General features: G+C 40.9%; 2 protein-coding genes across 8 annotated transcripts in view; one reads left to right on the forward strand and one right to left on the reverse strand.

Moving 5' to 3' along the window:
- The window catches only part of traf2a (Tnf receptor-associated factor 2a), a 33,874-nt gene extending 14,281 nt beyond the window's left edge, over positions 1-19,593 (reverse strand). The window contains exons 1-7 of one of the 4 annotated variants that reach the window (XM_014407701.3): positions 19,458-19,593; positions 19,139-19,333; positions 14,313-14,391; positions 13,872-13,970; positions 3,099-3,260; positions 2,102-2,176; positions 1,899-1,973 (exon numbers count right to left, since the gene is read on the reverse strand). In XM_014407701.3, coding sequence (XP_014263187.1) covers positions 1,899-1,973; positions 2,102-2,176; positions 3,099-3,260; positions 13,872-13,970; positions 14,313-14,391; positions 19,139-19,333; positions 19,458-19,486 — 714 coding nt within the window. In that variant the 5' untranslated portion in view covers positions 19,487-19,593. Of the gene's footprint in view, positions 1-1,898; positions 1,974-2,101; positions 2,177-3,098; positions 3,261-13,871; positions 13,971-14,312; positions 14,392-14,547; positions 14,658-19,138 lie in introns of those variants that run through there. The other 3 variants (XM_076890686.1, XM_014407702.4, XM_076890687.1) reach the window with 3 other exon arrangements.
- Positions 19,594-20,666: 1,073 nt separating this feature from the next.
- The window catches only part of rabl6b (RAB, member RAS oncogene family-like 6b), a 21,461-nt gene continuing 17,127 nt past the window's right edge, over positions 20,667-25,000 (forward strand). For 2 of the 4 annotated variants that reach the window (XM_076890682.1, XM_076890685.1), the window contains exons 1-3: positions 20,667-20,795; positions 24,671-24,778; positions 24,880-25,000. The exon at positions 24,880-25,000 is cut by the window's right edge and continues 67 nt beyond it. In XM_076890682.1, coding sequence (XP_076746797.1) covers positions 24,938-25,000 — 63 coding nt within the window. In that variant the 5' untranslated portion in view covers positions 20,667-20,795; positions 24,671-24,778; positions 24,880-24,937. The remainder of the gene's footprint in view (positions 20,796-24,670; positions 24,779-24,879) is intronic. The other 2 variants (XM_076890683.1, XM_004574216.6) reach the window with 2 other exon arrangements.

Consider the following 25,000-nt stretch of genomic DNA (forward strand, 5'->3'; position numbering starts at 1 on the left):
TCATGTTGAATCATTTTTTTCTTTATTGTTTTTAATTGGCTTGTTCAAATGGTTAGACTTAAGATCTGAGACTTTGCTTCAGATTCTTAACGGCAGATCACTGGGTCTGTGAGAAACTTGATTTAAGATGCACTAGATCAGCAACCAGTTAGGAACAGGCTGCAAGCTGCAACAAAATCATCTACTGCCAATGTTTTGTTGGCAGATTCCACAGCTGGTGGTTCAGATAGAATCCAGTTTGGAAGCAGTGGCTAGAATGCCATATAACACATCAAACTCAAGGCCTGCAGCCCAAATGTGGCCCGCCAAATCATTTATATGGCCCACAGGAGCTTGTGCATGATTGTCTTAAAATAAGTTTACTATATGCTGCTTAAAAGCGCACATTGACCATAAACTACATCTCCCACAATGCCCCCGGTACTGGGGGCAAGAGTGATGTACTGCCAGATCTGTTATTTAAATATACGTGTGGTATCCACAGAAACTCCGCTAAAAACTCATAAATCCATTTCAACGATCACCAAAAAGCCAAAACAGCACAAGATTAAAGAGCAGGTAAATAGATTCCGCAAAAAGATGTAAACACAAAGTGTGGATCCCACGTACAGGACATGCCCTTTGGGTGCAAAAAGCCGACATTTCACAGATTGCGAAACTTCAGATTTCTTCACTCTCCAACCAAAACTCACTCAACCAGCAAGAAGACAAGATCACGATCACGTTTGAAAAACATTATAATGAATTCTCACTTTCTTTCTTTCCCTCTTTCCCTCACCACCATCTCTCCGTGTGCTTTGAGACTAGTTTCCCATCACAACTCTCTATTTTCTGCCTTACTTGCTTGCTTATTATGCACCTGTCTACCGTTGTGTACAGTGTTGTCAGCAACTGTTTTTGTTTTCCAAAAAAAAAATAACACCTGACAAGAAAGTCTCATTTCTGCTACTCAGTGCCAAATAAATTTCAACGGTCACAATTTATGCCAAACAGCAAACCGCTTAGCTATGTGTCTAATAAAACCTCTGTAACTTTGTGAAAAACACAAAAGTTTATGTTTTTCACTTTCTACTATTAAAATCTCTGATTTTTATGACTACAGTTAAAAAACAACAACAAAATGGACAATCTGGACAATGAGCTACCAGAATTTGTAATTTTACACACTTTTTTCTTACTATTTAAGCCTGCCATATAACACCAATTGTGACATGGACATTATTAACAACTAGTAATAATAATACCAGTTGTTAACAGCAGTCCAACAACTTTCTTCATTCATCATTTATATTTTCACTCAGTATTTATAATAATTCAATACATTTCTATCAGAGCCTGTCACAAAGAAGGTTATCAACACACTTTTCAGCATAGTTTTTGTTGTGGAAATGAGCCCTGTCTCTACTGATGTGAGCCTACATCAGTGAAAGGATGAATGCTGCAATCAAAATTTTATTGTGTATAAACCAACTGTCCTTTAGAGAAAGTCTTAAAAACCCAATAGCTGAATACTTCGTATAGGCACTGTGCTAATATACAAACAGGCTTCCTACTCAACATCACAGTATTTGCATACAGGTGGGTAGCAACCAACTCTTCAACTGCTGAATAATATAATACCTTGGCTTTACATTATATGCAAACCACTGCGGAATATTCATACACTTTTTTAATAGAGATTTTACACTGCCCAACCTTTGTCAAATTATGGTTATTTTAGTAAAGAAATAAGGTACTTACATTTTGTTGTTTTAGTTAAAACTGTTGGAAAAATTTAGTCTGCTACATGGAAGATTTAGTTGAATTTTGCCAAGGTATTAAATGATTCAATAGTTATGATGTTAACAGGTGATCAGGTGATACACATACAGCAAATTCTGACAAAAATGTCTACTTACAGACGTATCGCAGCCAACAACATGAAATCTGCATGGAGCTTTAAATTTACTGCAGAACTTAATATGGTCCACATACTGCAAAACAAAAAATATGAAAGAAGCTAATGATCTGTAGAATACGGTGTAGAATTTGATCCCTAGCTAAATGGCAAATGAGATTAATCTAACAGAATTATGAAAAAAAATTTAAATCTCTGCAGTACCTTTTCTCTGGGGATCTTTTTCTTCGCACAACCTTCACAAATCATTGGATACTTTGGACAGATCTCATCATGAGCCTGAAAAAATAAGTAGATCAGAATAAAAGAAAACACTTCTCGTCCAGCTCCTTGCCTTAACTATTTAACTTAACACCAGTTTAACTATATAGATGCCTTAAGGCATGCAGAGGTAGTTCATACTGATATAAGAAAATTACATAAATTAGCAAAATTAGATGTTATTGTTGTTAGTCCTGTTTGTAGGTGTACAGATGACTATCACTGAAATACCACAATATGGGTGAAAGCTCATTCAGTGGTTACTGAATTTACTCAATGGTCATTTATGAATAGCTTTAAAGGTAAATATATCTTTGTTTTCCTTTTATTTCACTAAAACTATATTTGTATCATATCTGTGTGCTTGAATATGTCTGAGAAGGGTAAATTTAAACCCAAATGTAATGGCACAAAAACAAGTGTTTACGGGTATGTGGTGACAATGAGTCAGCATTTCAATTCAATTCAGTTTTATTTATACAGCACCAAATCACTACATCAGTCGCCTCAAGGTGCTATATTATTGTAAGGTAGACCCTACAATAATACATACTGAGAAAAACCCAACAGTCATATGACCCCCTATGAGCAAGCACTTTGGTGACAGTGAGAAGGAAAAACTCCCTTTTAATAGGAAGAAACATCCGGCAGAACCAGGCTCAGATCATTTCCCATGAAATATTGGACACACTTGCCATATACTTCTACATATCTTATACTTCACTGATGACTAAGTGCTGAGACAAGATGGCCATAAGATAAGGCTGAATACCATGGAAAACGTAATAAGCAAAGGTTGAGATTACAATATTTTATCATATGCATTTAATCACATATACTGCATCATAACATAAACGTCAACTAAATTAGCATCATGTTAATGTTTCAGAATGCAACAGCTCTTTTTATGATGCATTACTGTAACAGAGAGAAGCCTGACCTTGATATTCTTTAACAGGAAGGGTTCTTTGCAGTATTTGCAGTTGAGCGTTCTCTCCGGACACTCTCTCTCATTGTGGCGTTCCTGCTCATTGGCTCTCATGAGCTCTTTACAGGAAGGACAGAGGATGATCATGAAGTCACAGTTGCCCTCGTGGCTGGCCTGTAGGTGACCAAAACAACTTTACATATTGTCCAATTACTGTATGATAAAATTGTTTGTACGGTTAACTTGATGACGTTACAATGAGCAGATATAGTATTATGTTGTATCTCACATGAGGCCAAGTTAAACCCTTTTGAGGTGAGAATACTGACCAGGTAATAAAATAAAATAAAACATGTACAAAAAGTTGTTAAAACCATTTTAGAAGAACATACTCTAATTTTTCAGTTAGAAGTTGCATGACTGAGCCAAGTTCAACACTAGGCAATAGTTCAGTCGACCAGAACAGCCTTAATGAGTAGTCACACTACAGTGGAAAAGCAATCAAGATCCAAGATCTGCCTTACTGCCCCCTGGGAAAATCTCTCTTGTTGCCACATAGAACCCATTCCAGTCACATAAAATGCATCCATCCAAAAAGTGCAAAAGTTCATATGGGTAATGATGAAAAAAATATAAGTGTAAGAGTAAACTCCTGCAAATACAGACATATAAATGGTAAATGGCCTGCATTTGTATAGTGCTTTACTCAGTCTAAGGATCCCAAAGCGCTTTACACTACATTCAGTCATTCACCCATTCACACACACATTCACACACTGGCAATGGTGAGCTACGTTGTAGCCACAGCTGCCCTGGGGCACACTGATAGAGGTGAGGCTGCTGGACACTGGCGCCACCGGGCCCTCTGACCACCACCAGTAGGCAAACATATATACAGTGGGGCAAAAAAGTATTTAGTCAGCCACCGATTGTGCAAGTTCCCCCACTTAAAATGATGACAGAGGTCAGTAATTTGCACCAGAGGTACACTTCAACTGTGAGAGACAGAATGTGAAAAAAAAATCCATGAATCCACATGGTAGGATTTGTAAAGAATTTATTCGTAAATTAGGGTGGAAAATAAGTATTTGGTCACCTCAAACAAGGAAAATCTCTGTCTCTCACAGACCTGTAACGTCTTCTGTAAGAAGCTTTTCTGTCCCCCACTCGTTACTAGAGATAGCACGATACCACTTTTTTATGTCCGATACCGATACCGATATCATAAATTTGGATAACTGCCGATACCGATATGAATCCGATATAGTGTTTTTTAATAAACAAAACTGTTTTTTAAATATCTTACTGCCCGGGCAACAAAGGAGTGGCTCCGTAAGAAGCATTTGAAAGTCCTGGAGTGGCCTAGCCAGTCTCCAGACCTCAACCCCATAGAAAATCTGTGGCTGGAGTTGAAAGTCCGTGTTGCTCGGCGACAGCCCCAAAACATCACTGCTCTCGAGAAGATCTGCATGGAGGAATGGGCCAAAATACCAGCTACTGTGTGTGCAAACCTGGTAAAGACCTATAGTAAACGTTTGACCTCTGTTATTACCAACAAAGGTTATGTTACAAAGTATTGAGTTGTATTTTTGTTATTGACCAAATACTTATTTTCCACCCTGATTTACGAATAAATTCTTTACAAATCCTACCATGTGGATTCATGGATTTTTTTTCACATTCTGTCTCTCACAGTTGAAGTGTACCTCTGGTGCAAATTACTGACCTCTGTCATCATTTTAGGTGGGGGAACTTGCACAATCGGTGGCTGACTAAATACTTTTTTGCCCCACTGTACATACAATATATACTGTACATATATAGATATGTCACAAAACTGGTTATTCCAAATTAACAAATGATACTCAAATCAAATCAAATCACAATCAAATCACTTTTATTGTCACATCACATGTGCAGGTACATTGGTACATTACATGTGAGTGAAATTCTCGTGTGCGAGCTTCACAAGCAACAGAGTTGTGCAAAACACAATAACGTAAACAAGCAAAATACAAGAATGGCTACATCTGAAACTAATAAATATATGTACAATATATAATAGTATATGCATTTCTGGATGTGTATACTAAATATTTTTCTACGTGTGTGTGTGTGTGTGTGTGTGTGTGTGTGTGTGTGTGTGTATACACATATTTTACAAATTAAATAGAGTAAACAATAAATAAAATATATAAAAATATACAGAGTTGAGACATGTGCAAAACAGTGGCATTACTGTACAGTATGGAGTGCATAATGTTGAAGTTCCAGTAGTGAAGCTGAGGTGTCTATGACGTGTTCAGCAGTCTGATGGCCTGGTGGAAGAAGCTGTCTCTCAGTCTGCTGGTTCGGGACCGGATGCTGCACAACCTCCTTCCTGAGGGAAGTAGTCTGAACAGTTTATGGCTGGGGTGACTGGAGTCCTTGATGATCCTCCCCGCTTTCCTCAGGCAGCGCTCCTCTTGGAGGGGAGGGAAGCTCACCTCCAATTATCCGTTCAGAGCACCGCACTACTCGCTGGAGAGCTTTGCAGTTGTAGGCGGTGCTGTTGCCATACCAGGTGGTGATGCATCCAGTGAGGATGCTCTCAATGGCACAGTGATAGAAGGTCCTGAGGATGCCAAATCTTTTCAGTCTCCTGAGAAAGAAGAGGCGCTGCTGCACCTTCTTCACTGTTTTGTTTGTGTGTACTGACCACGTAAGATCCTCAGCCAGATGTACACCAAGGAACCGGAAGCTGCTCACTCTCTCCACAGCAGCGCCGTTGATGGTGATGGGGGTGTGTACTTCTCTGCACCTCCAGAAGTCCACTATCAACTCCTTTGTCTTTGCGACGTTGAGTGTGAGATGGTTGTCTTGACACCAGTGGGTCAGGGCGCTGACCTCCTCCCTGTAGGCCGTCTCATCACCGTTGGTGATAAGACCCACCACTATAGTGTCGTCCGCAAACTTCACAATGATGTTGGAGTTGTTAGTGGCTGTGCAGTCGTAGGTGTAGAGTGAGTATAGGAGAGGGCTCAGTACACACCCCTGTGGAGCACCAGTGTTCAGTGTGATGGGGGATGAGGTGATGCTGCCCAGTCTGACCACTTGGCGTTTGTCAGACAGGAAGCTAAGGATCCAGCTGCAGAGGGAGCTGCTCAGTCCTAGATCCTGCAGTTTCCTGTCCAGCTTCGAGGGAACGATGGTATTGAATGCTGAGCTGTAATCTACAAACAGCATTCTCACATACATGTCTCTCTTCTCCAGGTGTGACAGGGCAGTATGTAGTGTCAGGGCTATGGCATCATCAGTGGACCTGTTGTGGCGGTATGCGAACTGTAGAGGGTCCAGTGAGTCGGGTAGTGCAGAGCAGATGAAGTCCCTGACCAGCTTCTTGAAGCATTTGCTTACGATGGGGGTCAGGGCTACAGGTCGCCAGTTGTTCAGTGAGGAGATGGTGGAGGATTTGGGTACAGGGACGATGGTGGCCATTTTGAAGCAGGCTGGGACTACAGACAGAGAGAGGGAAAGGTTGAAGATGTGTGTGAACACTCCAGCCAGCTGAGCCGCGCATGACTTGAGGACGCGGCCGGGAATCCCGTCCGGACCAGTAGCTTTGCGCGCGTTCACCTTCCTGAAGCACTTCCGCACATCCTCCTCAGACACAGTGTGTGCACTGACGTCATCCGCGGTGCGCACACTGTCCGGTCTCATGGTGTTTGCTGTGTCGAATCTAGCGTAGAATACGTTTAGATCCTCACACAGAGAGGCCGTGGTCTGCGGTGTGCTGGTTTTCCCTCTAAAGTCTGTGATCGTGTTTAGTCCCTGCCACATACTACTGGTTCAATGTCATCATTTCAGAATGCATTGGTTCTGCTCGGCTGGTTCCACTCTCCGTTTACATCATTGATTTAAAAAAAATAACCATCTGTTGTCACCACAGGTATAATTAATTACTTAATTTCTTTCAATTAGAGCTGGGCGATAGAACGATAACAATATGTATTGTGAAATAACTTTTTCTTGATAGAAAAATTAAACTATTGCGATAGGCCTCATCTCGCTTGTCCTCTTAAAAAAAAAAAAAAAGGACAGCCAATGCAAATTAAGTAGTGCAGAGCCGAACCAATCACAGCCGCAGCGTCACGTCACGTGACTTGTTACGTACAGCACAAGTGCCAAGCCGCACATGTGTATTTGTTTGGGAAGCAGCCAGCCGCCGTGCCGCCTGGGTAATGGAGGAAATGAGTGTGCTGACTAGAGAAAAATCAACCGAGAGCGTGACCGAAGGTTACCGAAGAGAACACAGATGATGGTTCCAATGCCGGAGAGATTGCCGGAAGAGCCATAGAAGTTCCGTAGTGTGAAGGTGTATAGGATAAAGGTCTAATCATCTCTTAGTTTAGTCAGATTGCACAGAGTCTATATTTCTTAATAATATGAATGATTTTGGATAAGGATAAGTGTAAGATAATGGGGAATTTCAGTTTTTACTTTATAATTTGTTTAGCGTAAGATTTGCAGTTAAATTGTATTTTTTCTTGCCTTATTTAATTTGTACGTACTGTTCCTTTAACACACGGTAACTGTGCACGGGGGGAGCGTTCGCGACGGGCAGTGTGGAGCTACGGGGGCTTTAACTAGCTGTGGAGAAAAACTGTTTCTTACCGTGTTTGCAGTGTACAGGAACATTCAAATGGATCACTGTATTTCAAACTGTGGAAATAAATGTTTGCCTGTTTGTTTTTCAACTACAAGCGGACTTTGTGGATTATGTTCAACTGCACTAAGACACGCGTACGGCCCGACTACCAGCTAGTGCTTCCGCGGTAATAGAAGGTATTTCGGCTATTTCAAGTCTGACAAAAACAGAGTAGCGCACACTGTTGTGCCAAAAGCAAGTCTGGAAATACAATAAAGCGGTGCATGCTCAATCTCTGACTGGAAGCGCTAATTCGTCATTCGGCTTTTGTCAGACTAAAGTAACTGTTAAAACTGTTTGAAAAGCTAAGCTATACAACAAGGAGAGATTGAGAATTTCCTTTTAGTTCTCAGTTTATTTGATATTGACAAAAGTTAGTCAATTTTGTCTGTTCTTCTGTAAAACAAACTAGGATTTATTTTTAGAATTAATATTTTGTTTTTAAGTGGAATTGACAATTATTCTGTTTTGTTTGTTGTATTTTGAAACTTAAACGCTTTAGCGGCTGCCTTTTGTGTAGTTTGCAATATTTGCCTTTATTTATCTGAAAAAGTCTCATGTTCCTTAAGTACATCTACCCTGTTGAACTTATTATGGGAAATAAATATTTAAATCAAAACAAGCTGCTGATTATTTCACATTTTACTTGTGAGCAACGGCACATTTAAATCCTACAAATATAGTTATTTGGCTTATATCGTGATATATAGCGTTATCGCCTGAAATGAAAAAAACATATCGTGATATGAAAAAATCTTATATCGCCCAGCTCTACCTTCAATACAAAAATATTTTGTTTGTCATGGCTTACACAAGTAAAATTAACACAGAACTTAAAATGACTATATGAACACAAAAGTCATACCATTTTTTGTGTGCCAGATACTCCTCAACATCATAAAGTGGCTCCTGACAATTGACCATAAGGATCCAAGCCACCAACAATTAAAATTTTATATGAACCATGTCAGAATAAACAGTGTATATTACCCAACAGATATTATAAAAACAACACTATAAAGTAGGGGCAGTTTGAAATGCTGATAGAGTGTGTATATATGCTTAGGTCTGTCTAAGTAGTTCAGGATTGGATATGTGACTGGTGAGGGTTGACGGGGGCCTGAAATGGTGAGAGTGTGGGTGAGAGCAACACAGGTCAGTACAGTACCATGGGTGGATTTCAGCAAAACCCACAGCGGGGTGAGCCTGATATACGTGTTGACCAATGAATGGGTGGGTATGTGAACACACAGGTCTCTACAGGTATTCACAGCCAGTAATAAGACACATCTTCCCCTCCTTCAGAGTAACTTGAATCCCAACTCCGTGCCCGTTCTGCTGATTTTGAGGGATCTGATGACTTCCTCATTTTCATCTGTGGCTTTAATCTATTTGCAGCAGGACTGTGTGGGCTCAATTGGCAGGTCATTCACCTGTAGCAGGAGGTTGCGGTACCTCCTGCTACACCTTCTCTCTCTGGGCATAATCTATAGACAGGGTTGTCCCCTATCTGTTCTTTTGCAGTGTAGATGTCCTGTTACCAACAGGGGTCTAAGTTGCACAGGACCTCCTCTTTCAATGAGGTTGTGTACAAGAACTATATCCCCACAATGGAGGGCACTCTTGTCATAAAGTCCTTTACAATAAGAGCTCGTTGCCCGTTTGCATTTGCTATTCAGTATACCTGAATCATTCCTGTCCACTTCTTGGCATAACCACTTGGTGTTTCAGCCTCCTGATCTTTAGAGTCCAAAAAGGAGGTCAATGGGGCGACATAGATGATGGCCATAAAACAAGTAGTAGGGGAAGAGCCCTGTAGCCTCATGCTTTGTACAGTTGTACACATTAATGATATGTGGTAGGTGGTCTTTCCAGTTCTCCTTTTCTTTTTCTCCCAGAGTCCATAGCATTTACAACGCAGTGTGCAATTTAGTCTCTCTGCCAGGTTTCCCCTGGGGCTCTTGAGTGACCAATACCAGATAACTGCCTGAGGGTGATGTTTGGTGGGATATTTGAACCTGGGGATGTAATCATTGAGAGAGAAAAAAAAAAAAAAAAAAAACAACAGCGGCTGCCTTGCCAGCTTTGTTTTTGGTTGGGTCGGCCTAGGCACTTATACAGTCCACCCAAGGAGTTATGAAAGCTGTCAAGCACCTTAATTGTTCTACTATGAAACCTTAGTGGTAGGTCTGATCCAATATCAAAAACTAGCTGCATGACCATGAGTCAGTGGAGTCCGAGGGAGGGGGTGTCAGTCGCTCACTGTTTTGTTATTCAAAAGCCGATAATCAACAGAGGTGTAGGGAGCTACGGTTGTTCCTCACACATAAGAATGGGGCAGAACAGGGTGAATCAGACTTAAAAATCCATCTTTTTACCAACAGTTCTTGAAAATCTTCTTTTACCTCAAGCCTTTGAGCTGTGATTGTTTTGGTTTGTGTGGAAACAGTCTTTTGTGTCTCTGGTGGGCCCATCTTAATAAGGTTGGTAACATGCTGAATTGTACCGAGAAGTGTTCTCCTTGGTAGTGTGATCTCTTGTTTTGAGTGGTTAGAGATCGGGACCTTGACACAAGGGTGACTGGAGTTCTGGACCTCCAGAAGGCCATTCCCTGAACTCAGCTGTGCTAGGACACTGTCCTCCTCTGTAGGTTATTACAAAACAAGGGGATCGGAGATGTCAAAGTTTGGGGGTACTCTGCACAACACCTGTACCACTCTTCCAGTTGGAATGAGAATATTGTTTGTCCTACTCTTACTGTAGCTGGGTCACAATATTTACTTGCCCAAACTGGGTGAAACAAACAATGGCCATCACCTGTTCTTCCCCCCATCACAAAGGCATTGCATAAGAGGTTGACAACTGTGGCAATGGCATCACGTAGGGCTGCACGATTTTGCATAAAATGAGAATCACGATTTTTTTGCTTAAAATTGAGATCACGATTCTCTCACGATTTTCTTTTCCAGTATAAACATTTATTGCACTTATTAACTGCACATCGACTTCGTAACAGTTGAGACTGAACATAAAAACAATAAATAAACATAAAAACAACAAATGTCTGACATTTTGTCGTTGCCGCAAAATGTTGTACAGCTTGAAATTCCGTCTCCACCGTTGCTCGACACTGCGTGTATAGAGCAGGTAGTGCAACAATAGAAAAATAGTTGCGGGACGGCACTGTGTAGCGTTTGTCTAGGGTGTTGATCATTTTTCTAAATCCCTCGTTTTGCTCAGTGTTGATGGGAGCCATATCTTTGGTCAGGTGATAAGTAATAGCCTCCGTAATTTCTTTGTGCCTGCGGGAGTTCGACGGGTATAGGGAAGCGCTGTATAAGGTTCCCGTTATTGATGTTTGAGTGGTTGACCGGGACGGATTTTCTCCTGTCACTTTCTCGTCATCCCTGACGTGCTCTCCATTGTTTTTTCCCTGCCAATTTTAGCAGCCAGCTTCTGTATCACGTGGTATAAGGCTCCGCCCTTGTCATTTGTTGAGCAGGAAGAGTGAGCGCTTGTTTTCATGCAGATTACGTCCCAGATCAAAATGCGGTACAATCGTCGTTGTTAGGTTTTGTATTGTTGATTGTCATTTATGCTTAGAAATATTTAACCATAGATGCTTAGAGGTGTATAATCAATTGTGTAGTGATAAGTTGTGTGATCTTTAACAGGCTACAGAGGCTTGGTGTGCATTCCACACCTACATCCTGGGAGCATGAGAGAGGTCATACCTTCTCTTATTGTTTTATGGTAGGATTAACGTAGTTACGTCTGTTTTAGTCTAAGTGCTTTTTGTGTATAAATGAACTGCTGGACTTCCTTACTGTGTTATCTAGGATGAGGGGGGGTCTACCCTCTTCCTGACCAAGGATGTTTGCTTGTGTGCTTTTATGACCCTTTGATCAGCAGTACCCCCCCCCCACACACACACACACACACACACACACACACACACACACACAAGGTACTCTTTGTGTGTATGTAGACATCACATGTTAATGAACCTATGCATATTCATGTAACCTCAATAAAAGGACAGTGGTACGGGAGAACGGACGAGAGCAACTGGGGTCAAGTGGAGGAACGGCACTCTGTCCGGTCTCTCCCGTGCACGAGTAACATGAAGAACTTTGCCTATTTGTGTCTTGCTTAGCAGTGTAATTATATTGTCTTCAACGTTCCAGCGGATGGGTTCAAGCTACAAACCTATCAGTCGTCTTCTTTTTTTTCCCCTTTTTTTTTTTTTAAATCGTCATTTGGAAATGAGATCGCACATAAGTATGAATTGAGATCGTGATTTTCTAACAATTAATCATGCAGCCCCAGCATCACCTTAAAGTTCTTGTCTCTTGATGAGCACATCAGCTCCTAGTAAAGTCTGGGGCAGTGACAGCTGGCTAACCAAGAAGGGGGCTTGAATGGTGAGATTGGGATTGTTATTCCCTGCCAAGTTGACGGTGAGCTCTACCCAACAATCATAGGAGATGTTTTGGACATTAACTGCATAAAGATCAAGGTCTTCATCAAGAAGTTCTTGACGTGGTCTTACTGTATAATTGAGAATGTGGATGTCGGCTGATATGATTTTAGCTGCTTGGGTTCAATGCTTACTGGAAGGCCCTGCTGACAGGCTTCTGGCTTTCGCTTAAAAAAGACTGTCTTGTTTCCCTGAAATTTGGTATGCTTTAAGCATCCCACTGCTTAGTGTCCATGATCTCCACACACAAAACAATGGTTTCATTCCTGCAGGTTTCAGACAATGGGCTGTTTTCCCTCTTCCCCTGCTCTGCCAGCTGTCAAATGGCCTGAAGGTCTCTTTCGTATGTTGTGTCTCTTGTTTTGTTATCACCCTGCCAACCTCATGTTTTGTAGCGTTGTCATCTTTTGGCAGGGGAGTTATCCTAGTCTACGCTGGATCTGCTTCTCTCTTGTTTGTGCCACAATAACAAAGGACACTAGTTCAATGTTGTCGCTTCCCAAATTTCCTCTGAGGGCCGGGGGATGACATGCTGAACTGTTGTCCTCTTATTGACCAATATAAAGAGCACTGGTCTCTAAATGCTATTGACACCCTTTTCTCAATGAGAAGTCTGGGCCCTGGAGGGACTTTCCCTGCCGGATACACGATGGACGGGTGGCAGACATGGAGGATCGTGTGCCTGGCGGGACTGTCGATTGAGGACGCTGAAGATATCTACCTATTCGGAACCATGATAACAGGGTTCTTGCTGATCGGAGTTGGCTTGGCCCTGGCTTGTTGGAGAATTAAGAAAGCGGAACCGGCTGTTCAAACCCCCCCAAGGCTGCCCGCTGGGATTGAAACGATGGGACGAGGTGCGGCTTCTCAGAAAGGACTCACTGAATGCAGCATGGTTAAGAGCTTGGAGGCGCTAACGGCTGCAGTGAAGGCTCACTGAGTACCTCTGAGCGTACATTGGATTACATCAGGGAAGAATCCACTCGGAACAACACCTCTGGGCGGAAGCTGGATTACATCGCGGATCAGTTGGCTGCGGTCGTGAGGTCTCAGAATCTGCTCTGTGAGCAAAAGACTGAAAAGACCACAGAATTGAAGGTAAATAACATCATGAAGAAACTCGCAGCTATCCAACGGGAGATTGAGAGACCAGTGTCGGTGTCGGAGTGTTAAAAACAGCTTGAAATTCTCATGAGTTGTTTGTAAAAGAAAAATCACCATTATAATGCGGCTACCCCTTTGACGCCAGCTGTGGGCTCAAGGCCGGAGCCGAACAAACACTCCCTGATAACGACTGTCACGATGTTGTGCTGTGGACATTAGGTGCTTTTTGTGCAGAGGAGTTTTTTTGTTTCCTGTTCTCATGCTATCCTACCATGGAAGTACAGCATGAGTAGAGGTCTCTTTTTTTCCTCTTGTACTTTCCCATTGTAGTGTACATTTCAGTGTTTTTTCTGTAACGCTACCAATCTCCGACTTGTATCCCCATGTAATGTCTGTGTTGTGTGTGTAAGGTCGGGGGGGGGGGGTCCCATTTCACTGCAGGGCAACCTGCATGTGGCGAATAAAGCTTTGATTGATTGATTGATTGATTGATTGATTGATTGATTGAAATCACCTCAAATTCTTTGACAGTTCCAGTCCATATGCATCCTTCATTGGGACAGACAGCTGCCAAGGCCTCCACTTCTCTGCGGGCTGCATTGTCAGGGAAAGCCTGGGTGGGAAAAAAAGGAGGTTGTTGTCAGTGTTGTTTGGTTTGCATCTTCAGTTCAGATTAAGCCAGGATGCACCAATTTCATTTTTCAGGGAGATTCAGGACATATGGTCAGAGGATAAAATGGCTATAGCTGTTCCATCTATTGTTGTTACTGCTAAGACCTATAGAGCAGTCACAAAGTTTCTGTTGTGTTGGATCTAAACTGCAGGCCATTAGATTTGAACAGAAACAATGACCATGACATTACAGTGCTTTATAAAAATTCCAAACCAGGCCAAACTCTATTAAGAAAACTGCTAAAAATGCTAATAAAGTGGAACTGTAATAAAATGTACTTACACCACCTTGCTTAAGGATCGAGGTGGGTTCCTCAAACAGGTCTTCTTTGATGCATGCACTGCATTTCTGTGGTCCACAACTTCCAAAGAGAAAAAAAAAACACAAATAATAAACACTGTGGTAGGGCTGGGCGATATATCGAGTTTTTTAAAAATATCGATATATTTTCATACGAGATATAAGATGTGACAATATCGTTTATATCGATATAGTCTATGTTACGTTATAATTATACTTGTGGAGCCGCAGGTTTGCCTCTCTTTCGTCCACTTTTGTCTCTACGCAACGTTACTCGGCCTGGCCTCTCCTTCACTGAACACAACTCCCCCTCCCCCATAGCTTCACCTGCAGGCAATGACAAGATGAAAGCGGAAAATCTCCGTTAGCGAGTTACCGTGCGTGGGGCTGGATGGCGTCAACGTGTTAGCGAGCTAACCGCGCTAACGAGCTAACCACGCTAACGACATGCAGCCAGGAGGGGCTGCACGGACTAAAATCCTTTCATTTTCTCAAAAATCGACAGCGCGCCTTATGTATGAATTCTGGTTGTGCTTACTGACCGCGAACCGATTTTATGTGGGACACAGCGCTCAGCAATCTGTCAAAAAATGTTTTAATATGACTTTGCTAAGCTACGGAGCTGCACCACTTGATGGATTGTCGGAGGATTACGGCTACCGAGGAGGAGCCTCGCGGAGTGATACGTACTGTGTGTATAAGGACCACAAATGGCACCTGTTCAGAGACGTGGTGCAGCTGTGAAATCTGTCTCTTTGTTATTATGCTCAGCGTCTATTAGTTTACATTTTGACTGCACAATTGTGAGCTTTTTGTTATGCACAAAAACAACATTGTTTTCTTTTATTTATGGACCATGATTATTTAATAAATGCTGATAATTTATTTTTGAGTAATTTCTTCATGTACATCTACGCTGTATGTAAATAAAAGTGCCCGTGTGACATCTGGGACACAGTGTGACTAAGAACTCTCTTTTTGTTCTTAACTTATGGCTTTAAAAAAAAAAAAACAATCGAGATATATATCTTATATCGCCATCCAGCTAAAAAATATCGAGATATGAATTTTGGGTCATATCGCCCAGCCCTACACTGTGGCAATGTCAAACTACCATTGAACATTTGGCATACAATGCCTCAGTAAGTATAACATACAGTGGGGCAAAAAAGTATTTAGTCAGCCACCGATTGTGCAAGTTCCCCCACTTAAAATGATGACAGAGGTCAGTAATTTGCACCAGAGGTACACTTCAACTGTGAGAGACAGAATGTGAAAAAAAAAAATCCATGAATCCACATGGTAGGATTTGTAAAGAATTTATTCGTAAATCAGGGTGGAAAATAAGTATTTGGTCACCTCAAACAAGGAAAATCTCTGGCTCTCACAGACCTGTAACGTCTTCTGTAAGAAGCTTTTTAGTCCCCCACTCGTTACCTGTATGAATGGCACCTGTTTGAACTCATCATCTGTATAAAAGACACCTGTCCACAGCCTCAAACAGTCAGACTCCAAACGCCGCCATGGCCAAGACCAAAGAGCTTTCGAAGGACACCAGGAAAAGTATTGTAGACCTGCACCAGACTGGGAAGAGTGAATCTACAATAGGCAAGCAGCTTGGTGTGAAAAAATCAACTGTGGGAGCAATCATCAGAAAATGGAAGACATACAAGACCACTGATAATCTCCCTCGATCTGGGGCTCCACGCAAGATCTCATCCCGTGGGGTCAAAATGATCATGAGAACGGTGAGCAAAGATCCCAGAACCACACGGGGGGACCTGGTGAATGACCTGCAGAGAGCTGGGACCAAAGTAACAAAGGTCACCGTCAGTAACACACTACAACGGCAGGGAATCAAATCCCGCAGTGCCAGACGTGTTCCGCTGCTGAAGCCAGTGCATGTCCAGGCCCGTCTGAAGTTTGCCAGAGAGCACATGGATGATACAGCAGAGGATTGGGAGAATGTCATGTGGTCAGATGAAACCAAAGTAGAACTTTTTGGTATAAACTCAACTCGTCGTGTTTGGAGGAAGAAGAATACTGAGTTGCATCCCAAGAACACCATACCTACTGTGAAGCATGGGGGTGGAAACATCATGCTATGGGGCTGTTTTTCTGCCAAGGGGACAGGACGACTGATCCGTGTTAAGGACAGAATGAATGGGGCCATGTATCGTGAGATTTTGAGCCAAAACCTCTTTCCATCAGTGAAAACTTTGAAGATGAAACGAGGCTGGGTCTTCCAACATGACAATGATCTAAAACACACCGCCCGGGCAACAAAGGAGTGGCTCCGTAAGAAGCATTTGAAAGTCCTGGAGTGGCCTAGCCAGTCTCCAGACCTCAACCCCATAGAAAATCTGTGGCGGGAGTTGAAAGTCAGTGTTGCTCGGCGACAGCCCCAAAACATCACTGCTCTCGAGAAGATCTGCATGGAGGAATGGGCCAAAATACCAGCTACTGTGTGTGCAAACCTGGTAAAGACCTATAGTAAACGTTTGACCTCTGTTATTGCCAACAAAGGTTATGTTACAAAGTATTGAGTTGTATTTTTGTTATTGACCAAATACTTATTTTCCACCCTGATTTACGAATAAATTCTTTACAAATCCTACCATGTGGATTCATGGATTTTTTTTTTTTCACATTCTGTCTCTCACAGTTGAAGTGTACCTCTGGTGCAAATTACTGACCTCTGTCATCATTTTAGGTGGGGGAACTTGCACAATCGGTGGCTGACTAAATACTTTTTTGCCCCACTGTATGACCTTAACTCAACTTTGTCTGAACACTCAAAATACATGCCGTGGTCTTCAAGTATGATGGCACAATACAACAACTATAGGTTGAAAAACAACTAAGAGCTGGAAGAGGGTGAAAATCCAATAAGGCCTACATTTTTCAGATTAGAGCACTATATTTATCTGAAAATAACATAATTGAAAATTTCAAGGTCATTTATAAAGGGGAAAAATACAGAAATGTGATACTTTAAAAGGCACCTATTCTGAATTCTCTAATATTTGGTCAAACCCAATTGTAAACTTTTATTGAAAACAGCCTAAAATCTCTTAGGGAATCTTTCTTGTAGTTTTTTTAAACTAGCCTTCAGGACTAGTTCTCCAGGCTTCTTTAAGGGCTTTCTAAAGCTCTTCTTTGGATGTTGGCTGCCATTCATTTTGCTGCCTGTCAAGATGAGTGTTTCTATAATGCTGAGTTCCAAGCTTTGGGGAGGCTAGTCAATGATAGTCTTCCATTGTGTTTTTCTATCCAGACATGCATTTATTACACAGACAGTTTATTTCAAGTCAGTCTAGTACTGCACATTGTATATTTTACTCTTACAATGGTTAAACATGGTGAAATGATCAAATAGTACCATAAGAATATGTGTAAATCGAAAAGAAAAGCACCTGTGTTACACCTTTTTTGTTGGCTCTGTATAATGTCAGGAGGTGAGGTGTGGTGAGGTACACAGCATTGGAAACAACCACTCTGTGTTTGGAAGGGGCAGCCAATAGGAAGAAACGTGGTTTTAAATGGAGAGGAGATGCAACACATTGCTTTACAGATGAATTGAGGGGCTGGATTAAGGCCCAGGAGTAACACAAATAAGGATCCATTTAAAATACCGGAAAGCTACATTAGTAAAATATTGAGCTCGAAAATAAGCAGAATAGATGCCTTCTTACTTTCAGAAGACTATTTTCTCTTTAATCACTCACACAAACATGATTTGTGTTGAATTTCTTTCATAGGTATATTAATCCAGTTTTATTTTTTATTTTTTTTTACACCTACAAATGCAAAGAAAGACAAGCATTTGTGAAAAAGTTAGGGTGTGTGTGGGGGGGTGTTGTCCCACCTCCCCCTCTAGGTAAATAAAATGAGCACACTCATTATATCTTAGATTAGATTACACACAATAATTAGTAAAAGTCAGAAGTGAGTGTAGGGCACAGATGGATGTCTAACACCTTAGGATCTGTGAAGTTAAATAACCGATTCATTCTTGAGAAACAAGTCATCTAAAACATAAGTGAAACTGAAATTGCTCTGTGTCATCACACACCTGCGCAGTGTGAGAGAAGAAAACAGGTGAGTCACTACAAAGGTCCACTCGCGGTGCTTTAACCCTGTGTTTTTGTTTCTGTACCACTATAAATCCAGAAATATATACATTTAAAAATGCACTCCTTATTACTGCATTTGAAAATATAAAACATATAAAACAATACTAGTAAGAAATACTAAACATATATAAATCTATGAACAGCTGGTCCTTCTTGAAGCCTGAGTCGTTAGGTCACCCGAATTTTACCTTGAAAAAACTGGCAACTTTATTTTGGCACACTTACTAGACAACAGACGCAGGGAGATAATACATTTTAAAGACACTGAGAGGTGCCAGACCTTCTAGTGAATTCGGCACAATACCGACCTGACAGTACAATAAAGCGCTGTCAGGTTCAACTTCTCGAAATGCACACCCCTGGCTGGCTCCTGTGTCCTGCCGACCCCAGCAGAGGTTAGCAGGACGAGACTACGAGGACACCTAGCCAGTCTATCGCACATAGACAAGTTGAGATATTATTTAGATAAGGACGCTATTCATTTATCACCTGTAGGTTCAGTTTAGCTGTATTTTGTTTGTAATTCAACTCTCTTTGTGCAGGCATACAGCGTTACACGTGTCAATAAATGTTACATGGATAGATATTTGAACGAAGGCTGGTGACGGGATCTGAATGCTTATTTTGGGCTACATATATCTAGCTAGCTCACTAGCATCCAGGACTACTCACCTCACAATTTTGTTGAAACAGAACGAACAAAAGCGGTGACCGCATTGGGCTTGCAGGGGCCTTCTCAGGATTTTCTGACACGAGTTGCACAAATGCTTATCCTCCAGGTTGTTAGCCAAAATTTTCTTTGGGAAGCCCGGTTTGTTACCTTCCAGGGAAGATGGTGGAGACGGCTCCTGTGCAGCCATTATTCCCCTTGAACAATATCGGGGTACTCAGCGGGGTGTGTTCAAGATAGCAAACACAGCTGAATATGACTGTAAAAATACCCGCAAGCAACGACTCATTGCTCTTTAGCAATTTATTAAAGCGTGTATACCTGCTTTGTTTATGAACAAATGACGACATCTAACTCCTCATCTGCATTGACAAACACGTCCAGGCGTTTTCATGTGATAAAAGTGACAGCTGAGGATGCTGCGCTTTACTGTAAGTTGCTACGTCTGCCGCTAGGTGCCGCAAGTCCAAAAGAAGAGCATCTGTGTCATCAGGAAGCTGGCTGGGATAAATTGGACGGTCTAGATTCGACCACCACGACAGCCGCGGCAAGCTAACTGCACTTAATCTCGGAAGTACTATAGTTACGTCTTGAAAATAAAAGCGAAAATCGGCAATCGGTTGTAATGTGAGAAAGTAAAGAAAATGGATCTTGTTCTACCCTAAAGCTGTCTGAAACTGTGCACATCCACGTGGAAAATAGCAAAATCATGAGACTTACCAGGTATTATGTGTTAATTCTCATTAGTATACACAATTCAAGTGAACTATTGCCCAGACTTCATAAAATAACTAAATTCATAAAATATTCTTTAGTTTGGTTATCGTAATTGTATTTCAACCAAACTCGCTTTCTGGTAAATTAGTATATTAGTATTAGTATTAGTATCTGTAAATTGATTTATTAGCTCATAAATGACCAACACCAAACACGTGGATTTTAGTAGTTACAGTTACCTGACATAAACAGTATAAAAGATTAAAGCTGCATTCTATTTCATGGTAAGTAGGGGGCAACTCCTTTGGTTGCAGTAAGACTTTTAGTTCTATAGAAGTCTATGGGAAAATAACCATCTGTGATGTCAGTAAACACTTTACTGATGACTTTATGGGCTTAGTCACTAGTTTCAGGTAATGCTGAATAAAACATGAGCCCAAATTGATTACTCATTATTGGAGTTCAAGGAAAAAACGAGAATCATCCCTGTGTTCACTGGATAATAATTTATGAGTCACAAGTTGTCAGTCAGTAAGCAGGAGATTTCACATTCAGAGGCAGCCCAATACAATCCAGATTGTATTGGTTTCACAATATGTGGCAATCTGCAAACACAAACAAATAAATATGCAGAAAAAAATTCGAGGCACAACTTCTTCTGTATTGTTGGAAACCTACTCAGACCTATTGAAATTTAAGTAAGAATATCCATGAGTAAGCTACTTGGAGCATAAGCTTAAATAATGTTTCGGTATCGCTAAGCTTGAGCTTTATTTTGAAACCGGATATTCACAAGTTTTGTGTGCTACTTGATGATTGGTCGGCGGTAGCTGTTTTCTTTGCAAAGGAATGTCGCTGCTAGATCTCTGTCGGGATGGAGGTCTGACAGATGTTTTGAGGAAAAGATGCTGGGACTGCACGCTCCTATCTTAATATATACCCGTGAGTATTTGCAGCTGACGTTAACCTGAAAAACTCATCCTGACGTGCTGCCGTGTAGTGTCACTGAGCGCAGAAGTGGCAAAGCTAAGCTAATATTGCCTGGATTGCTAGCTAAAGAGAAGCCAAAGGATAACGTTACCCTTTAGCTGGTGTAACGTTAGGTAACAAGCCGGGCTGCCTCATCTCTTTTTGAAATCCGAATTGACCTTTACATACTCTTTCGAATTTTCTGATTTAAGAATGCTTAAACACATTGCTTGATATATTAAGCAAAGCTCACTGTTCTAGCTGAGCGAGCAGCACAGTCAGCTAATGCTAGCAGGATAACGGTGAAAGGGAAATTCAACCTGAAAACAGAATTAATTCGCAGCCATTGGTAGATAATTGCTCGGCTCTTTGGATTTGAGCTAGTTAATACTTTTTTTATTAACTTTTTAATACAAACAGACACGGAGCTTGTACTAATAATGTCAACTGAAGACAAAGCTGATCTTGATAGCGAATAATGTATTTCTTGTAGGGACACTGTGACAGCTCCCATCAGGACACGGAGACGTGTTCTGAAGCTTTCTGTTTTTCAGCTGGTCAAATATTGTTTTAGAGACAGTTTCTAATTCATTGTCATTAAACCTACTGCGAAGAATCATCTGACAACGTCGTCATTATGTCTTGCTTCAGCTTGTGCCTCTCATGTTCTCCCATTACCATTTTGGTAACATAGTCGAGATTACCTCCCCCGACCCGTCAAAGCCAGCCGTTTATCAAATGATTTAACAGTAAAATTTGGACTGTGTGTGAGAGAGAGAGGGAGAGAGAGAGTGAGTGAGCTTAACCTTCTAATGTGGGGTAAAGTATAGATTGTGATTTACTGTTAAGTTCTGACCAGTCCTGTCTCTGTGGCAGGGATGATTGACAGTAATGAATATTTAGTCAAGTGCAAAATCCTTATGCTTTCTACCCCGTCATCTTCAGCTGTAATTGAAGCTGTGCTTTAATAAACTAAGCTACTATGACATCACCCCAGATGAGTATCTTTGTGATTGTCTTCCTGGCGTTTTGAAACTGGCAGGAGAGGGATGGATCAAAGTGAAAGTGCAATCTAAAACTATATTTAGAAGTTTCTATGGACGGACAGTTGTTTTAGAACTACTTTTATCTCGTTAACTCTCTAGCTAACAATGCTTGGATCATCCGATTGTTGTGTTTGTGGTGTTCCAAGCGTGTGCGCAACAGTGAAGTTGTCAAAACGTGGTAAAAGGTTTTTCCTCCTGTTTCTTTGTTTTTTAATTTTTAATTTATTGGGCAGTATAAATGTAGATAATGATAGATAACATCATTCATCCATTCTCTTCCGGTCCCCAAAAGGGGACAGAGCCTTTCAGTCTGTTGCACCAAGGCTGTGGAACAGTTTACCACTACAATTACGTTTGCTTGACTCTGTGGATTCTTTTAAAAAAACAGTTAAAAACTCTTCTGTTCAAACAAGCCTTTTGTTGATCTACATATTTTATATATATATTTATTTTTTTTTTTTACATTATTTACATTTGATCTTTTACATTGTATATAATGTCTATTGATTTTATTGTTTATTTTAATATTTTAATATTTGTGTACAGCGCTTTGTGATTGCCTGTCTGTGAAAAGCGCTTAATAAATAAAGTTTACTTACTTACTTACTTACTTATCCTTATCAGGGTTGCACGGATGCTGGAGCCTATCCCCGTTACCATAGGGTGAGAGGCAGGGTACGCCTGGGACAGGTTGCCAGTCTGTCGCAGGGCTAACATATTGAGACAGACAATCATTTGCACTCACATTGACAACTATGGGCAATTTAGCATTGCCAGTGAACCTTACTCATCTAACTGCATGCGTTTGGACTGTGGAAGGAAGCCGGAGTACCCGGAGAGAACCCCCACAACAGATGGAGGAGTCAAACTCCAGACTTCTTGCTCTGGAAAGCAGCCTTAAAAGTAGTCAGTCAGTCATTTGTTGAGGTTATTTAGCAGGAAAAAAAAAAAGAGTATTGCATCCACAAATATACATTTATTAATGTTTAATTATGTCTTTTAAGTACATTTTATTTATATAGGTTGCATTTAGCTCTTTTAATTTCTCTAACACAAAGCTGGTTATAAGCCAACTTTATCCCAGGCTTGAATGACGGAAAAATTACTCTTTCTTCTGATAAAAAGTTTGATTACATTCTCACATCGTATGAGAGGTTGTTCGATAAGTGTTCAAGGCCAACACTGTTAGATCCGCTTCAAAGAAAGTTTCACTAATTCTGGCTAAGCAGCTTACTTACTCATAGACTTGTGTCGGTCTCCTTTTACTTTCTCGGCTGACTAAAACATATCTGTCTCAGCTAGGGCTGGGTCATATCATACCGTTCACGGTAATACCGGTATAATGTCGGGCAACGATAAGAAAATGAAATATCGCGATAGAATATGGGTAAAACACGCATGTGCAGTGCTTTTGTTTTCATACGCACATGGCGGAAAAAGCATGGCGGCGACAGAGAATGAGAAGGGCAAAAGCTGATTGTTAAATGAAACGGATGAACCAGAATTGGTTTGTAAATATGCTACAACTTCAGTGGTGTGGCACTGGTTTAGCTTTCGTCCGTCAGATACACAACAAAGCATTATTTTTGGTAGAGCATGCTAGCGGGCCGTCGTTATTACCGTGTTTTTTGGAAAATACGGCACACTTAAAATCAATCCTTTGATTTTTCTGAAAATCAACAGTGCCCCTTATAATCCCGTGTGCCTTATGTTGAATTCTGGTTGTGTTTACTGACCTCGAAACGATTTTATGTCGTACACGGCACTGGAAAATCTTTCAAATGTTTTAGTACGACTTTGCTAAGCTAGGAACCCGCACCGCTTGATGGATTGTTGGAGCATTACGGCTATCGTAGGTAGGAGCCTCGCGGAGTGCTACGTACTGTGCTTCAACATAATATTACTGTATTATGTGTATAACCTCTTTTTAAGTTTTGTGGATATTATACATGGTTATGCTGAGGATATGTCGGCCAATTTCCACTGGAAATGCCTTTTGGTTAAACGGTCAGCAAGGATTTTGCATTTGCACTGTTAAATTTTTATGTAACTTTAATGCAGATTAAAAAAAAACAGCTGCTTGTTTAAGTGAAAATGCATTGATTTTTTTTTTTGCACGAATAAAGTTGTGGAGCTGTAAAGTATTTTGTCTAGTGTCGATTATATCGTCAGTTATATCGTTATCACAAATTTTCAAATGTATATCGTGATAAATATTTTTGGTCATATCACCCTGCTCTAGTCCCAACTACAGTGGCCCATGTAGGACAAATTTGAATTGGGGCAGGTAAGAAAACATATTTTAGTTGAATACAATCTGCTGATGTCATGTCAGTGAGATTTTCCATACTGTACCTTTAATGCACTTCCACATAAACTGTCTTTTGACTGTCGTGGTCTAATGGCGTTCATACTTGCTGTGCTGTTGTTGTTTTCTTGTTATATTGTGTTTATTTTACTGAGAATTAGTTTCCAGCTGTACACAGCAGTTTTTCCAACTTTTTGAATAAATAAAGCATATCTTAATTTTTTTTAAGTTGAATAACTTACAATTCGCATTCATTTATTTTATTTCCACATAAGAGTGACAAACTCGCACAAGAAGCTGGAACTAGTGGATTTGTGGTTTTTCTCATGTTCTAACACTTGAGCATAGTTTGATATAATTTTCATTTTTTGCAAAAAATATCAAGCCTGTCCTTTTCATCACACCTACATGTTAACAGAAGAATTTCATCTAAACAAGAGTCTTTAATCCCCAACCTCTGTCTCTGTGTTTTTCTTTGTTTTTTTTCCCCTTAGATGATGCTCAAAACAACATGGTAGTAAATTCTACTTGTGACAGGCAAAGAAAAACATCTGGTCAACTTTAAAAGAGGCACCGCTAAATTCAGTAAACCACTGAAGTTGGTACGAAGTGATTTGGCATCATATTTGCATCTCAGCATAGATCCTTAACTTCCTTGCTCGTGAAGATACGCTGCTACACTTTTACTTGTGTTGTCATTAAGGAGTCATCAGCCAGAGTTCCTCTCTACTGCAGAGTGAAGCTGGTGAAGCTCAGTCAAGATGTTCTCAGCGCTGAAGAAGCTGGTGGGCTCTGAGCCTGGCCAGCTCAAGGAGAAGAACATT

Source organism: Maylandia zebra, linkage group LG12 (genome assembly GCF_041146795.1).
Source record: "Maylandia zebra isolate NMK-2024a linkage group LG12, Mzebra_GT3a, whole genome shotgun sequence".
In the NCBI taxonomy this organism is placed as follows: Eukaryota; Metazoa; Chordata; class Actinopteri; order Cichliformes; family Cichlidae; genus Maylandia; species Maylandia zebra.